At 38.8% G+C, this 17,860-nt stretch overlaps 1 protein-coding gene across 12 annotated transcripts in view; it reads right to left on the reverse strand.

The window, feature by feature from the left end:
- Window positions 1–17,860, reverse strand: part of PLEKHH1 (pleckstrin homology, MyTH4 and FERM domain containing H1) — an 80,925-nt gene that overhangs the window by 41,792 nt on the left and 21,273 nt on the right. For 10 of the 12 annotated variants that reach the window (XR_012478237.1, XM_074236077.1, XM_074236075.1 and 7 more), the window contains 5 exons: window positions 16,656–16,718; window positions 15,908–16,057; window positions 8,915–8,998; window positions 5,311–5,392; window positions 4,496–5,232 (listed from right to left, as the gene is read on the reverse strand). Coding sequence is in view for 11 of the 12 variants with exons in the window: in XM_074236077.1 (XP_074092178.1) it covers window positions 4,496–5,232; window positions 5,311–5,392; window positions 8,915–8,998; window positions 15,908–16,057; window positions 16,656–16,718 (1,116 nt within the window). In the remaining variant the exon portion in view is untranslated. Of the gene's footprint in view, window positions 1–4,495; window positions 5,233–5,310; window positions 5,393–8,914; window positions 8,999–10,109; window positions 10,719–15,907; window positions 16,076–16,655; window positions 16,719–17,860 lie in introns of those variants that run through there. The other 2 variants (XM_074236074.1, XM_074236076.1) reach the window with 2 other exon arrangements.

Consider the following 17,860-nt stretch of genomic DNA (forward strand, 5'->3'; position numbering starts at 1 on the left):
CCCTTAGGGCCCCTAAGAAGGAAAAAAACACAACTTCCTAACAATTAGATCTACCTTAAAGTGGAATGAATTTTTCCTAGAGGTACTGAGTTTTGCCTTTCTGAAGGATTTTAGGCTAAAACTGAATGACCACTTGTATGTTATAGTAAGAATTCTTTGTTTTAATATGAGTAAGACTACGTGTTCAACATGCTCTCTTCCAGTTTTGAAATCCCATATTCTCTGAATCCTTTGGGTCAAGCCTTGTGCAGCTCTTTGCTGGAAAGGTTTTTTTGTTCATTGTATTGTTTATGCTTTTTTTTTGGTCAAGTATAAGATGAGTTTGAAGCATTTTTGGAAGCATTTTATGAATTTCTAAATGCTAGATATTTGCAGTCATAATTAGGACTTCTGGCAACTAAAGGTTAAATTAGGTTGAGCAGTGGAAGGGTGTAGGAGAATGGAAGCTAGGATACCAGAAGGAGCAAGGGTGGGGAGGGAGAGAGACTTCAGATGACAACAACCAAGATCTGGACAGGATGGAGTAAGCTTTAAAGCTGGGAAAGAAGTTTGCTGAGTGATGGTGACAGAAGGACAGTCTGCAAGTGGCAGTAGGAGGTAGGACAGTCTGCAAGGAGTAGGCCTGCTTCTCTGTTGCCTGGTGGGGAGGAGGAACAGCCAGCCTTGGAGATAGTGGGTGTGGGGAATAGGTTCTGCTTGTCTCTGACTGTCCCTTCTCAAGCTCTGAGAATCTGATTCTCTAATAATTAACAGCTGACAGGGATACTATTATTCTCCGCAATTCTTAGGCTTTACACTGGTTTTCTGGGGAACATATATTTCTGGAAGCAGGCCTAAATATATAAGGGTAATTAGGAGCTGTGGACACAAAATAAAACTTAAGCCAGGTCTAGTTGATTCTATGGGACTCAAAGTCTCAGGTGAAAATATGGAGGGTATGATAGAAACCATTATGTCTTAACACATTTTTCCCGCATTCATTTTTTTGCCCAACAAGAGCATGCCCTATATTCATTCACATACAACCATGTCAATTAAAGTAAGGAAGATAGAACATGAAAGCAGCTGCCATCTATTCCCATACATCATGCAGGGCTGAATTTGGATAACGCTGAGATCATACTTGTCTTTATTGACCAGCTCTGTCTATGTTTCTGGTTACTTCACCTGCCCTAGAACTTCCTTCCTTTCCAAATCTATGTTTTTGGAAATTCCTATTTAAAAACCCATTACCTAATCTTAATGTTCCCATTTTGATTTATTATAGACATGTCTTAATGTATTACCATCCCAGTTTAATACATTCCCTTCCATTATATTCTGATGAGGTCCTTTTGCCTTCTTCTGTGCCCCACTTCCCTCCCTAGGACAGCACCACAGAGCTGCCACATTCTGTATCAGTTAAGGCAGGGGCTAGCTACCATGAAGCAAAACCCTAAATAGGGAAGAATTCACATCTTCAACTGTCCCTGACTCTTCCATTCCTATTTTCAAATCTCTGCTTTAGGCTCCACCTAGAGTGGGGACAACAGCATTTTTTAACATGAGGGAAAAAACTACTGTATAGACAGAATCAAGAACTTTAGCTGGCCCTGGGTCTCTGCAAGTTCTTTTCCTTCTCTATCTTTGAGGAGATGAGAAGAGAGTTAGGAGTTACAAATGCTGTCCTTGTCTGTATTTCTTTTTTTCTGTCAACTCAAAGGATCAGATGATTTTGCCTGCTATGACCAGGACCAATCTTGGGCAAAACTGGAAGAAGATGAAGTCTATTTTTGTCACCATGAAGGGGGTACCCAGAGTTAGCTCTAAAAGGCTAGTGAGAGCTGATTGTTAAATTTGCAGTGGGAGCATTTAAACCTCCAAAATCAGCCATAGATCAGGCTTTGATTTATTTTTGTTAGTTGTCTAGATTCAAGAAAGCAATGGAAAAAGCATTAAAAATGCAGATTAGATTTTAGAGTGTGTTGTACACCCCTTGACCCAGAGAGTTGGTTGTTAAATATTCACCAGCACACTTTTAGTACAATTCCACCTCTTTGTTTCATAGGATCATAGTTTTTAGAACAGGAAGGGATTTCAGAGGAAGATTTTATAGATGTAATTTTATAGATGAGGAAACTGAAGCTTGAGGAAGTTAAGTAACTAACCAAGATCATCAGGTAGTAAATGTCAGAAATAGGATTTAAACCCAGATTTCTTGATTTATTTTATTTTTTTATCTATGCCATTATCTCAATTTAGAGGCTTTGTTTCTCTTTCCCAGATATTTATATCCCATTTATATTCCATTCTTGTTCTTAGCTAGTAGTCAATCTCTGTAAAGGTAATTATTAATAATACCTTAAGGCTGGAGTCCATGGACAGATTGCAGGGTGTCCATAAGCTCCCTAAAATTTTATTTCACATTTAGTTTCCTTTATAGTTCTGTGCATTTTATTTTATATATTTAATGTATTTTTTTTTTGGTTTTTGCAAGGGAAATGGGGTTAAGTGACTTGCCCAAGGTCACATATCTAGATAATTATTAATGTCTGAGGCAGGATTTGAATTCGGGTCCTCCTGACCCCAGGGCTCTATCCACTGTGCCACCTAGTTGCCCTTATTTTATACATTTAAAAACATTATTCTGAGAAGGGGTCTTTGGATTTTATCAGACTGCCAGAAGGGTATATATAGCACATAGATGAGAACCCTAAGCCCTAAGTCTCTCCAGTGCCAAATTAGAGTATTCTTTAAGAAAGGGGTATCCAGAAACCAGAAGGGATGGGAATTCAGAGAAGCCTAGAAGGATTTGTGTGAACTGATGCTGAGCGAGATGAGCAGAACCAGAAGAACATTGTATATCCTAATAGCAACATGGGGGTGATGATCAATCTTTTTTTTTTTTTTTAGGTTTTTTGCAAGGCAAACAGGGTTAAGTGGCTTGCCCAAGCCACACAGCTAGGTAATTATTAAGTGTCTGAGACCGCATTTGAACCCAGCTACTACTAACTCCAAGGCCGGTGCTTTATCCACTATGCCACCTAGCTGCCCTGATGATCAATCTTAATGGACTTGCTCATTTCATCAATGCAACAATCAGGGACAATTTTAGGATATTTGTGATGGAGAATATCATCTGTATCCAAAGAAAGAGTTATGGAGTTTAAACAAAGACAAAAGACCTTTAATTTTAAAAAAAAGGTACCTTACTAATGCAATTTTGCTATCTCTTATATTTTATTTTTTCCCTTAAGGATATGATTTCTCTCTCAACACATTCAATTTTGATCAATGTAAAGACTATCAGACTGTCTTCTGTGGAGGTAGGGTGGGGGGAGGGAAGCCAGATTAGGGGAAAAATTGTAAAATTCAAAAAACAATAAAAAAAAGAAAAGGGCATCCAACTCCTCCTCCTTCTCCAATATTGGATTACACAAGCAAAAATCCATCTGTGTCTGGACCTCATGAAATTTTTACAATTGATCCCAGGTTCCTAGTGGTCACCTAGCTGTAGTCAATTGTAAAAAAAAAATAGCAGTGGTCAGATTATTTGGTTATAATGACCTAATAAAAGTAAGATTGGGGGAAAATTGTAAAACTCAAAATAAAATCTTTAATCTAGAAAAAAATTTAAAAATTATAATGACCTAATAAGTACTAATAATTAGGGAAAGTTTTTTTGGGGAGGAATGCTAACAATTTCAGGCAGGCCAAACCCCTGCTATGTGCAGATGGACTACACCAGGCTCAGAGATCACATGTTGAATGGCTGGAACTTAAGATAATTAGGGAAAAATGTTGCAAGGCTGATATTTTGTCAAGAGGCTATCCATTGCCTCCTCACTGGAAAATAGACTCTGAGGGTCATTGAGCTGGGTTTGTAAAGAGAATAGGAGAGCCTGACCCCTTACATTTCCTCCTATTTCCATTAGTTCATTTACTCAACCAGGAGGGAAAGATCTGATGAAGATTCATTCACACAGAGGGTGAGAAAAGGAGACAATGGGGGAAAAGAGAGGGACCATACTATTTTTACATCATGGTGGCAAGATTTGGAGTCCAGAGGGTCTGAATTTAAAACTACTACTATGTACCTTAATGCTAAATCAATTTTCTGACTTATAAGATGAAATGTTTCAGCTCGATGATCTCTAATAATTTTTCTGGTTTTAAATGTTATGAGCCTCTATGGTTGCTAATTCCTTACTGAAGTTGTACCCATCCTACATCTGATTGCTTAGCTCCTAAATGTTCAATATAGGCATCCTGGTGGCTGGTCTAGAAAGGAAGAAGCCCCTTCAAATTCAAATCTATAAGACGCTGGGCAGGTCACTTAATTGACATCATGCTCAATTTCTTCATATGTAAGATGGGGTAAGAATAACACCTACCTCAAAGAGTTGTTAATAGATAAAACATGTAAGGCACTTTGCAAACCTTCAAACATTATAAAAATGCTAGCTATTATTAGAGTTATTCAATGTCCACAGAAAAATGAACTGAAAATTCTTACCCAGAATGGGAATTGGTGTAGAGGGGGTGTAGGAGGCTTATTTACCATCTCCATTTCCCTGGTACTAGGGTTCTCCAGTTCTGTGTCTAATTTAGAAGTTGGCTTACTGCCTTTGACTTCTTTCTTCTCTGAGGGGAACCCTTCTGTGTCCATCCTCTCAGATTCTTTCCTTTTCTTCTGATTGATGATTGTTGATTTCATGGGAAGGGTATGGGTCTGTAGAGTCCTAATTTCAATGCTCACCATGTGGTGAGTTCTCGGCTGGGGCTGGCTATAGCGCCGCTTGGCAAGCTGGATGCTGTCCCGGGGGTTACGGAAAGCCCGAACCTTTGGCAGAGTCATGCTGCTGCCAAGAATGCCTTCTTTAACTGGGAGCCTCAGCTTAATGGGCACCCCTCTCTGGAAACAACCTGGGATTTCATTCAAGTAAGCTGTACCTCCAGGTGAAAGGTGAGGAGACTTGGCCTCAAGAATTTCTTTGCAAATGACTCTCCCAGAACCTTTCAAAGTATTGTCTACTTCAGGATTGAGGTCTTTGGTCTGCTGGGTTCCTGGAGAAGCTGAGATGATTGCTCCCAAGGTTCTTTGAGCTTGGGAACCATTGTCTCCAGATGGTTTGCCTTCCACAGCTCTTCTCTGGTCTTCAAGATGGGAACCTATCTCCGAAACTACAGCATTCTTCTTTGACTTCCCCTGGAAGGACCACAGTAATTCCCCCGGGCTCACCTTGGAGAGATCTGTAGATGGGGGGGAACAGACAATAGCATCTTGGAATTTCCCAGAAAACTGCCCCCAGAGGAGACACTGCCACCTACCTCCCAGAGCTGCCTGAAGTGCCTTTACTTGTCCTATTAGGTGCTGATTGTAGCTTTTCAGATTCTGATTCTCCATCTCAAGCTGTGCAAGATAAAAAAACAGTACTTTAGGGGCGCCTAGGTGGCATAGTGGATAAAGCACCGGCCTTGGAGTCAGGAGTACCTGGGTTCAAATCCAGTCTCAGACATTTAATAATTACCTAGCTGTGTGGCCTTGGGCAAGCCACTTAACCCCATTTGCCTTGCAAAAACCTAAAAAAACAAAAACAAAAACAACCCAGTACTTTATAAGCCTTGGCTTCAGCTGCAGGCTCCAACTAAAAATAAAAACTAAAACCCCATGAAACCTTCTTAAGTGCAATAAAAGAAAACAGAAAATCTTGTTCCCTCTCCCCAGGTCTATCTTTTCCCCCTATTTTCTTCTTCTCTTTTCTAATCTTGTTTAGAACCATCTCAATTCATTAGGCTCCTTTGCAATTCTGGCCTGCAAAGTTTTAGAATTCAAGTCTTCTACTTTAGTGAAATTTTATAAATTGACTATGACTATAAGCACAGGAAAGGACCTGAGGGACCAATTCAAATGACCCTTTCATTTTGCAAATCAATCTCTTAGTCTCAGATGCCTTATCTGAAACAAATAGTATTTGTTTGTAGAAGCTTTTCTTTGGGGCAGTTTCCTGAGAAATTCCAAGATGCCATTGCCTTTTATGCCATGTTTCCTCCCTATCTCTAGTGCCTCCAGGGGAGCTTCTTGGACCCTCAAGGGAAAGACAAAGAATTCTGTGATTTCAGAATCAGTATTTATCCTGATGGGAAGAAAAGAGCTGTGGATCCTCACAGGGTTGTTGTGATGATTAAATGAGCTGATATATTTCTGTACATAGTCCTTTGTGGAACTTAAAACACTATGTCAGCTACATTATTATTATTATTATTATTATTATTATTATTATTATTATTATTGTTATTTGATAAGAAATCTGAAATCTACACAGGTGAAGTGACTTGCTGAAAGCCCCACAAAACCCCACAGCTAGTTAGTGGCCCCTTTGGGAATAGAACTCAGGTTTCCTGAGTCAAGTGTTCTTCCCATCATATCACAATGGAAAGGTTTGGATAAGGCTATATTAACTGCTAGGGAACTGACTGAACCGTGCTGAACCCTTTTCTAGTTCTTAAGCCTAATGAATACTTTGATTGAAATACTGAGAATATTGATAATGATAATGGCATTTATAGAACACTTTTAAAAGTTTTAAAATACTTTATAAGTGTTATGTTATCCTTGCAACCTTGGAAAGTAGGTGCTATTAGCCTTACTTTACAGGTGAGGAAACTGAAGTAAACAAAAATTCATTGACTTTTCCAGGGTCACATAGTTAAGTGTCTGAGGCTGACTTTGAACTCATCTTCCTGATTCCAGATCCAGTATTCAATTCATTGTGCCACCATTGTGCTATCTATAATGGAGGGGACAATGTTTGAAACTCAAAGAGGGAATACCATACATACACTATTGGATATAGAACTTTTATCTTACAGGGAACTAGAAGAGGAAAGGAGATAAGAAAAATGAGAGGAGACTGATAGAAGGGAGGACAGATTGGGGGGAGGGTGAGTCAGAAACAAAACCCTTGTGAGGAAGGATAGGGTAGAAGGAGAAAGAGAGAGAAGGAAAGGGGAGGGGAAATAGGATGGAGGGGAAAACAGTCATCATAACTGGGAATGTAAATGGGATGAATTCAACCATAAAATGGAAGCAAATAGAGTAGATTAAGACCAGATTCCTATAAGATATTATCTACAAGAAACACATCTGAAGCAATGAGACACAGTGTGTAAAGGTAAGGACTGGAGTAGAATATTTTATGCTTCAGTTAAAGTAAGATCTAGGAAGATATGACCTGATGACTTGACTATCACATCAAAAATTTGATAGAAATCTCAAAATATCCTGGAGAACTCAAACTAAATAAACCATACTGAAATCATATCATTGTCACAGACTAAACTGATGGCCACAATCAGCTAAATATAAAACACTGATTCATCAAAACATATGCAGACTAAATAGATGCCATCCTACTATATATATATATATATGTATATATATATATATATATATATAAAATTTCTAAGCATTATGGAATGAAAAAATAGAAATCAAAATCCTTAAGGAACAGGATGAGGTGTATAATATGCTTGTTGTCCTATCTACCACTGGAATTCTAATGATACTTTCAGCGAGCCTACAAAGAATGAGCTTTACATCCCTCAATTACAAAAACCAGTTTATTTATCCACCTTTTCAGTAGTTTATCTAGGCAGCTAGGTGGCCTACTGTGTTGAAATCCAGTCTCAGCTACTTACTAGCTAGGTTACTTTGCATGAGTCATTGCCTCAATCTCCTCATTTATAAAATGGGGATAACAATAGAATCTACCTCACTGGGTTGTTGTGAAGATCAAATGAGATCATATTTGTAAATCAGTTAGTTTAATGCCTGACCCTTAGGAGTAAGCCCTCAATAAATGCTTATTTCATACTTTACTTTCATAGAACATCAAATATGTAGTTTTATTTGAGGATAGCAATTTGCCCCCAAAATTTCCATTTGGATCTAATTTTTAAAGGATGTGAAGAAATTAATAATAAAATTGAGAGATAGTATTCTCAGAATCCTCCAGTTCAAATCTAGCCTCTGACACAAACTGGGTCTGTGATTTTGGGTAAATCACTTTATCTCTCATTCTCCACTCCTTAAATTCTTTAAAACTAAACTTTGGAATAGTTGCTCACCAATACTCCCTATGGGAGAATACTTTAAGCCAGTGAAATCACAGATACTAATCAAGCAGTCAGTAAACATAGATTAAGCACCTCCTGATTGCTAGACTCTGTGCTGAGCATAAGGGACTCAAAGAAAGCCAAAAGTCTTTGCTCTCAAGGAGTTCACAGCTCAGATCTAACTATTATTTCTATGGAGCTTAAGCAGAACATGGTTGAAAGTAGTAAGTGCAAAATGGTTGAGTTTGGTGGGGTTGCAAACCTGCATTATTGTAGCAATGGTGTGCATTAATGAGATCACAGATTTATTAGAGTATTTATAGAGCACTTTTAAAGTTTAAAAAACATTCTTCTCAAGACAACCCTATGAAGAAGATAATATCTATTATTAACAATTTGAGATATGTTATGTGTTATTACCCAGGTATTATTATTCCCATTTTTCATATGAAGAGACTATGGCTTAGAGAATTTAGTGACTTCATCCAAGGCTACCTAGTTAGAAAGTACTGGAGCAGGAACCTGAAGTCAGGTCTCAAATGCCAGTTTCCTGACTTCAGTGTACTTTCCATAAAAAACTGGTTAAGCGTTACCAATAGTGGGAAACTTGTCTCCTTTTTTGCCTCCCTCTCTTTCTAACTAACAACATGATTTAAAGAAAACATGGGGCTATGGTCTGGGGATTTGGGAAAAATTACTTTTAATTAGAAAATGAAAAGAAAGTATATTGAAGCATTCCACAGTTTGAACTGAGTGAATGGTTAATCACTCAGAAACTATTCCTACTTTCTCCCCAAATTCCCGGTGATAACTATACCTCTCTCAATTTCATGGTCACCCACTCCTTGATCTTTGCAGCTTTCTCTTGAACTGTCTTTGCATCCTGAATTCTCAGCTGCTTCTGAAACAGAAAATCACTAGATTAGCATTAGGAATGAGACATGTTGGACACTTCTGAAAGCAGAAACCAAGAAAGATGTTGGCAACCTATTGGAAGAAATGAATCCTCTGGAAACATCAGACCTACTAAGAGATTGTAACAATCTAAGTCCTTGGCTGTCTAACATAAATGCTAGGTAGCTGGGTGGGACAGTGGATAGAAGGCTGGATCTAGAGCCAGGAAGATCTGGGCTCCAATTTGGTCTCAGATACTTAAAAGCTAATGTGATACCAGCTGTGTGAACTTGCTTCAATTTCTCCAACTGTAAAATGGTTTTTTTTTTTTTTTGTTTTTTTTTTAGGTTTTTGCAAGGCAAATGGGGTTAAGTGGCTTGCCCAAGGCCACACAGCTAGGTAATTTATAAAGTGTCTGAGACTGGATTTGACTTGGGTACTCCTGACTCCAGGGCCGGTTCTTTATCCACTGCGCCACCTAGCTTCCCCCCAAATCCTTTCATTTTAAAAGTGAAGAGGCAGAGGCCCTGTGAAATGGTACAAATGTCATACAATCAGTTCCAGACAGAATTCAGTTAGACCTTAGATTTTCTGCATCCAATTCAGGATTCTTCGTCTTGAATCATGATGATCTGCATTGAAGAATACTAAAATTCATAGCAGTATTCCATTTAGATTGAAATTCTTTTTGCTTTTAATTATTATTTTACAATTCATTAAGTTGCTTGAATCAAAAGGGGGAGAATTTAAAATTAGCCTTTTAGGGATCATTGACTATGGATGCTCAATCAGAAATTAAGTTTAAATATCTCTGAAATTGGGGGCAGCTAGGTGGCATAGTGGATAAAGCACCGGCCTTGGAGTCAGGAGTACCTGGGTTCAAATTCGATCTCAGACACTTAATAATTACCTAGCTGTGTGGCCTTGGGCAAGCCACTTAACCCCATTTGCCTTGCAAAAACCTAACTAACTAACTAACTAAATAAATATCTCTGAAATAAAAGGAAACTGGGATTCCAGATGAAAAAGTATACTCACATTTCTTTTTCAAGATCATGTATCTTTTCAATTCAATCATTTAATATTGTAGGACATACAAAATAGACACCATTCCTTACCTTCAAGAAACATGGGATGAGAGAATGGTATGTTGGGAGAACCTGGATTTGAGCTCTGGCTTTGACACTTAAGTTTGTCAAGTTATTTAATTTCTCTGGGACCTCTGTTTCCTCCTCTCTAAAATGAAGGTGATGAAACTTCCATGATCACTTCAAAGGGTTTCTGTGAAGGAAGCACTATCATGCTATGGAAGTATGAGCAAGAATTATTTAAGAGAGAGGATATATACATGAATGACTGTTATACAGTGTTTTCTAAGAAACTCATAATTAAAGTGCTATAGAATTTCAGAGAATGTGGATATATCACTTCCAACTGGGGACAACAGGGAATGCTTCATGGAAGAAATAATATTTCAAGTAGAATTCTGGCATGTGGTTGTGGGGGAGATCATTGTAGGCAACTAGTATGAGCCAAGGGAAAGAGAAGCACTTGATTACTGGAGTACAAAATGTATTATAATTAAAAAAGTGGAAATTGGTCATGAGACTATTGTGGTAGGTAAAGAAACAGGTGACAATGGTCTGAAATGGAGTAAAGGCACAGGGAATGGGAAGGAGAATATGAATTCGTAGAATTCTGGCATGTGGTTGTGGGGGAGATCATTGTAGGCAACTAGTATGAGAGGTAAAAAAACAGGTGACAATGGTCTGAAATGGAGTAAAGGCACAGGGAATGGGAAGGAGAATATGAATTCTAGTGGCAATGAAGAGCTATAACCAATTGAATTTGGGAACTTATTTGGATATAAAGGACCCTTTGTGGTTAAAGGGTGTGGGGGGGAACTAGCAGCATTGATTAAAATGCCTACACCTACTAGGCATTGTGCTAAATACTATACAAATATCTTATTTGATACAACACTCTGGGGAGTGAAATGGAGTAAAGGCACAGGGAATGGGAAGGAGAATATGAATTCTAGTGGCAATGAAGAGCTATAACCAATTGAATTTGGGAACTTATTTGGATATAAAGGACCCTTTGTGGTTAAAGGGTAGGGGGGGGGAACTAGCAGCATTGATTAAAATGCCTACACCTACTAGGCATTGTGCTAAATACTATACAAATATCTTATTTGATACAACACTCTGGGAAGTAGGTGTTATTATTATCCCCATTTTGTGATGAGGAAACTGAGGCAGACAGAGGTTAAATGCCTTGTTCACGGACACTTGTTCAGGGACACATAACTAGTATCTGAGGTTACATTTGAATTTAGATCTTCCTGATTCCAGTCCCTCTGCTCTATTCATTTCACTATTTAGGTGCTTCTAACGAAGTTAGAATTCCAAGTGAAAATAATTTATTTCAGATGACTATAAGATTTTCAGCTTGGATAATTAGAAGATTAGTGGTATCAAATATAGTAGAGAATTCAGGAGGAATTCAGGAGGAATTTTTGACTTGGGCGGGGAATAGAAATGAGGAATGTACCTTGGGCACATTGGGTATGAGATGGGATAGGATATCCAGGTAGAGGTGGTCAGCTAGAAATTGGAAATGAAGATCTGGGGAGAGCTAGGGATTTAATTTTGGCAGCTTTTAATATTAAAAGTGACCACTGAAGCAATGGGAGTAAATGAAATTGCTCTATATAGAAAGAAAAGGACAAAGGTAGTTCTCTATGGAATGCTTTCATTTAAAAAGTGGAAGGAAGAAGAAAAGAAAAATATGCATCAAAGAGATGAGAAGACCCAGAGTAACATAATTAAAATCAAAGAAGGAGAGAGGTTTCAGAGGAGAAATAGGGTTATTCAGAAGAGACAAAATTTGGAGAAAGCTATAATGGAGTTTGAGGTGCCTACAGGACATCTATTTTAAGAAGCTAAGCAGGCAATTGGTAATTCAAGACTGGAGCTTAGGAGAAAGACTAGAGAAAGATATATAAATCTGGGAGTAATCTTCATAAGGATGATAGAGTACTTCTCTGGAGATATTGATCTGATTTAGTGATCAGATCTGTGGTGGTCTGTTTTAGTACACAGGTCTAAGAAAATTGATGAGGTTATCAAGGTTATTAAGACAGTGTAGAATGAGCATAGAGATGAGAATTTAGGATAGTCTTAGAGTATATTCACAATTTGGAATCACTCTATTGGGGGGGGAGTGAACCAGAAAAGGAGACTGAGGACAAATAGGAAAAGAACCAAAGGAAGATGATGTTACAAAAACTCATAGGTGATGCAGTGGATAGAGTATGGGCCCTGGAGTCAGAAGGACCTGAATTCAAATCCAACCTCAGACACTTAATAATCACTTAGCTGTGTGATTTTGGGCAAGTCACTTAACCCCATTGCCTTGCAAAAAAAAAACATAGAGGAGATAGTATCTAGGAGGAATTAATAATATAAAATTATACAGGGAAAACCAAAAAGATGAGATTGAGATGACAGATTTGGCAATTAAGAGATTGGTTAATAACTTTTGAAAGAGCAGTGTTAAGTGATGAAATTGGAAACTAGCTTGCTAAAGAGTTGAAAAATGAAAAGAAATGGAGTTGAGTATAGAACTCTTTCTAGGAGTTTGGCTTAGAAAGGGATAGAGAAAGGGCAAAAACTTGAGGTACTGATAGGGAGAAGGGAATGGCAAACCATTCTAGTATCTTTGCCAAGACAGCATTGGTGTCATATGGTCCAAGGAGTTACAAAGAACTGAAAACAATTGAATTACAAATTTCTTTGTTATAAAGGGAAGTATCACCAGGATGTATTTCAAAAGATATTTACTCAGCTTTGTGGATAGACAGAATGGTAACTCTAAGTCACTTAGAGATGACTTGAGCATGAGGAAGAGATTGAAGGGGTATATGTGTGTGTGTGTGTGTGTGTGTGTGTGTGTGTGTGTGTGTGTGTGTGTGAGAGAGAGAGAGAGAGAGAGAGAGAGAGAGAGAGAGCAAGAGAGAGAGAGAGAGAGAGAGTGCACGAGCAGATGATCTGCTGAAGAGGACAGAAGATTGGGCTCGTGATTCTATTTAAAGAGGTTAGACCTGTTGGGGAGAAGGATCATCTCTTCAGAGATTGGAGTAAGGGAGGTTAGAATGAAGGGTGATGTCAAGGGGTTCTGAAATGTAGAAAAGGGAGCTCAGAAAGAATGATATTAATTTTTTTCAGTGAAGTATAAAGAAAATTGCTTTACCTTTAAAGACTTTATTAGAAGTCACATACCCAGAAATTCCTCAGATCAAATCAAGTCCACAAGCATTTATTAAATGCCTATTTGGTATCAGATGCTTAGTTCTGGGAGATACAAAGAAAGGCAAAAACAGTCTCTGCCGGGTGGCTTGCAATTTACAAGGAAACATTCAAGCAATTATGTATAAATGATACATACAGAATAAATTGGATATAATTTCAGGGAAGACATTAGTATTTAGTGGGATTTGGGAAAGGCAGTCAGTAAAATCTGAAGTGGATAGTGTTTGATCTGAGACTTGAAGGCAGTCAGAGAAGTCAGGAGGTGAAGATGAGGGTGAAAAATTATTCTAGAAATTAGAATCAGTGAAAATGCCTGGAATGTAGAGATAGAATGTCTTTTGCAAGGAACACAGCAAGAAGGCCAGGGTCACTAGGTATTCTGGTACCTTAATGAGGTTAATGTGTAAGAAGATTGCAAAGGTAGGAGACTTTAAAGGTAATAAAGGATTTTTAAAAACCAAACAAAGAATTTTATATTTGATCCTGTAAGTAGCAGGAAGCCACTGGAGTTGATTGAATTGGTGAGGGGGTGATGAGGTCAGACCTGCTCTTTTTTTGAAGGGGGACAATCGAAATTAAGTGACTTGCTCAATGTCATACAGTTGGAAAATGTCTGAGGCCAGAGGACTTGACATCCTCCTGGCTCCAGGACCAGTGCTCTATCCATTGTGCCTCTTAGTTGCCCCTCGACCCTCCTCTTTAGAAAGATGGCTTTGGTAGCTGAGTGGAAGATGAAACAGAGTGAGGAGGTATGTATAAGGTGATGAAAGCCAGTGCAGTGTTGGGTCATATATGAAAAATGCCATGGAGGGAAAACCAGCTGTAATTTGCAACTGACTGATTTTGAGAGGTGGGATAGAGTGAGGAGTGGAAGGCAACACCTAGCTGTGAACCTCGAGCACTGGGAGGATGGTGGAACCCTTAACAAAAATAGGGAAGTTAGGAGGAGAGGAAGATATGAGGAGAAAGATGAGTTCAGTTTTGAATCTGTTGAGTTTAGGATGTTTATAGGACATCTAATTAGAAATGTCCAATAGGCTGTCAGAAATACAAGAAAAGACAGGAGAGAGATTAGGGCTAGACAAACAAATCTGAGAACCAATTTCATAGCTATGATAGTTGAATCTATGGGGGTTGATGAGATCAGAAGGGAAATAGTATAGAGAGGAGAAGAGAGTCCAGGATAGAGCCTTGAGGCACACTCACAATTAACAGGTTCTACCTAGATGAAGATGCAGCAAAAGAAACTATAAAAGGAATTGTTAGGTAGGAGAAACAGAAAAGAACAGTGTCATTAAAACCAAGAGAGAAGAAAGTATTAAGGAGAAGAGAATGATTAAAAGTGTCAAAGGCTACAGAGTCAAGAAAGAAAAGGATTAAGAAAGGGCTATTAGATTTGGAAATTAAGGTATTACTGCTAATTTTGGAGAGAGCAATTTCAGTTGAATGATGAAGTCAGAAAACAGAATTAAGAAAATGACAGGAGGGGTGGCTAGGTGCCTAGGTGGCGCAGTGTGGATAAAGCACCGGCCCTGGAGTCAGGAGTACCTGGGTTCAAATCCGGTCTCAGACACTTAATAATTACCTAGCTGTGTGGCCTTGGGCAAGCCATTTAACCCCATTTGCCTTTCAAAAACCTAAAACACAAAAAAACCCAAAACAAAACAAAGAAAATGACAGGAAAGAAAGTGGAGGCACTGAGTGTAATAATCTTCTCAAGAAGCTTAGCCATGAAAGGGAGGAAAAACAGGACATTTGACTGGAGAAGGAATATCCTCAATAGCATGGACATAGGCTGATCAAATCAGGATTTTTGCAGATAGAGGAGACATGGGAGTGTTTACAGCCAGCAAGAAAGCAGTTAGTTAATGGGGAGAAATAGAAGATTGGTCAGAGTAAAGGTGACAAACAAGCAATCTTTCAGAGAAGAAAATTTGGAATGTGATCATTTGTTTATGTAGAGGGGTTTGCTTTGGCAAGGAGAAGTACTGCCCTTTAAAAGGGGTAAGGTGACTTGTCCAGAGTCACACAGTTTAATATGAGTCTGAGATGGGATTCAAACTCATGTTAGGAGTCCAAATCCATTACTCTATCTACTCTGCACAGAGCTGACATCATGAGGAATAGGGTGCTATTATGCCAGTATAAATAGGCTTGACTGAAAGTTCTGGTCTTCTTTCTTGAGTCCCACTCCATTACTAAGAGGCTTGACCCTGGAAGAAGTTCCCCCTCAAAGACAGGGGTTCTTAACCTTTTTTTGTATGATGGACTACATAGGCAGTCTAGTAAAAGTGATAAACCCCTTCTCATGAAATAAATGCGAAGAAAAATCAATTATATTGAAAGATATTTATCAGTTTTTTAAAAACTAAGTTTTAAAACACACACACACACACACACATATATATATGTGTGTGTGTGCTTGTTTATGAAATCTAGGTTAGAAACCCCATGGTGATTCAGATCTTGTTTTTCATTCACCTGGACTTCCTGACAATCTGTGTCAAATCCACTTGCCTGGGAAGACGGCTGTGTTTCTTCATCTCATGCCAACATTCTGTGCTTAGCCCTAGGATAGAGTTCTTTGCAAGTCATCCTTTTACCTGCTTCTCCACCTGTGCCTGCAGCTGGCGGATCAGTTCCTCTTTGTCTTGAATGGTCTCCAGCAGCTCCTGGTACTTTTGGTGAAGGTTGCTTTCTGGCTCAATGCTCTTAACATTGACCAGTTTGATCTTCTCCTCCATCAAACCCACCTAAAAAAGGGTATCCCTCTCATGGGATAAAGATTGGTTGTAGGAGGCAGATGAAAGAGGGATACACAAAGTGGGATAGGATCTCAACTTATGTCTCAAGCACAGAGCCCTACCAGTAACTCTTAAAAGACAATCACTTGATTAATCAGTCTTTATTTAGTGTCTACCTAGGCAATGAAGAAATATGGTTAAACAGATATGATTTTGAAAGGGGTTATGGTGGAAGAATTGACATTAATTATTTTAATTAACCATGTGATTGAGGGGGGTAGTATGAGGAATAATGTGCCTGTGGCCATGGTGGGATTGTGGGGAGGCATCTTTGCTCTCCCTCTCTCTTATACTGACTCTCCCAAACTCTGCCCACAGAAGGTATGCTCCAGACATATACTTCTTTTCTTGAGGGTCAGTAACCCTTAGCCATGAGTGTACTCTCAGGAGACTACTTTGTTGTCTTGTGACTCTAAGGAGACTTCTTAGTATCTGACATATCCCTAAGTGAACCCCTCAAGCAGTGCTAGCAAAGTACAGTGATCAAAGCCCTCTGTTGCCACCCTGCCCACCTTCTTCCTCCCCTCATATGTCCAGCAGGCCATACCTGTGTCTCTGCATTTTCTGCTCTGTCTTCTGCTTCCAAGAGCCTTTGCTCCAGCTCCTGCATCTGTATAGACAAAAGGAAAAAGGAGGGGGGGTGGGGGGTGGCACAGAACCTCTCAAATGCAGGAAATGGCCGATGGGATGAAGAGGCATGGTATAATTTGGAATTTAAAATAACCAACCTAAATTTGAACCTGGTTCCATTATTTATAAATTCTCTGCCTTTTGAAGGTCTGTCTCAAGGAAGGTATTTAATAAGCCCTGAATCTTTATTTTATTTTATTCCCAGTCCTGATTCTGGAAAAGATTGAAGGCAAAAAGAAAAATAGAAAAGCAGAAGATAATATGGATAAATAGCATTATGAAAAGAATAAACATGAACTTGGACAAACTTTGGGAGATAAAGGAGAAAAGCCTGGTGAGCTCCATGGGGTCCACTGATGATCTGACTAACAACAACAGATATTTTTGTAACTGAACTACTTTTATTCTTCCACTAAATTCTTCCTCCAATGAATACTACTACTACTACTAATAATAATAATAATAATTCTATCATATCTGATTCTTCATGTTCTTGTGGACCACACTATGCATGGGGTTTTCTTGGCAAAGATACCATAGTTTGCCATTTCCTTCTCCAGTGGATTAAGGCAAACAGAGATTAAATAACTTGCTCAGGATCACACAGCTAGTAAATGTCTGAGGCAATATTTGAACTCAGTTATTCCTGATTTCAGTTTTGACACTCTCTCCACTGTGCTATCTATTTGATGATCTTGAGTTCTTAAAAGCCAAGTGCAAACTCTAACAAGATCTACTAAGCTGAAAAGGCTTCAGATGCAAACTTAGAAATAGACAATTCAGCCTTTATCTGAGCTAAATACAGAAAGCCTCATCACCAAAGGGTTGGCCACCAAATGACCAATATTTTTGGTCACAACAAGGACATAGCCTATTGGGGTGTGGAAGTAAGGATTGGATTCTGCATCAGTAGAGGAGGTTCCCATTCTGATGAAAGCAAAGATCCTTTGAGCTGTTGTTTATTCTTTGTTTTCAAAGGGGACCAATAATATCACAGATGATGTCTTGACTTCTGCATGAAGTAGATTTAAGCAAGGCAGACTTGTGCAAAATTGTCAGCCTTATTTTTTCCTCCAATGACCAGTGGCAGGACAAAAGGTGAGCTGACTAGCAATGTCCGAG

Source organism: Macrotis lagotis, chromosome 4 (assembly GCF_037893015.1).
Source record: "Macrotis lagotis isolate mMagLag1 chromosome 4, bilby.v1.9.chrom.fasta, whole genome shotgun sequence".
NCBI classification, from domain to species: domain Eukaryota; kingdom Metazoa; phylum Chordata; class Mammalia; order Peramelemorphia; family Peramelidae; genus Macrotis; species Macrotis lagotis.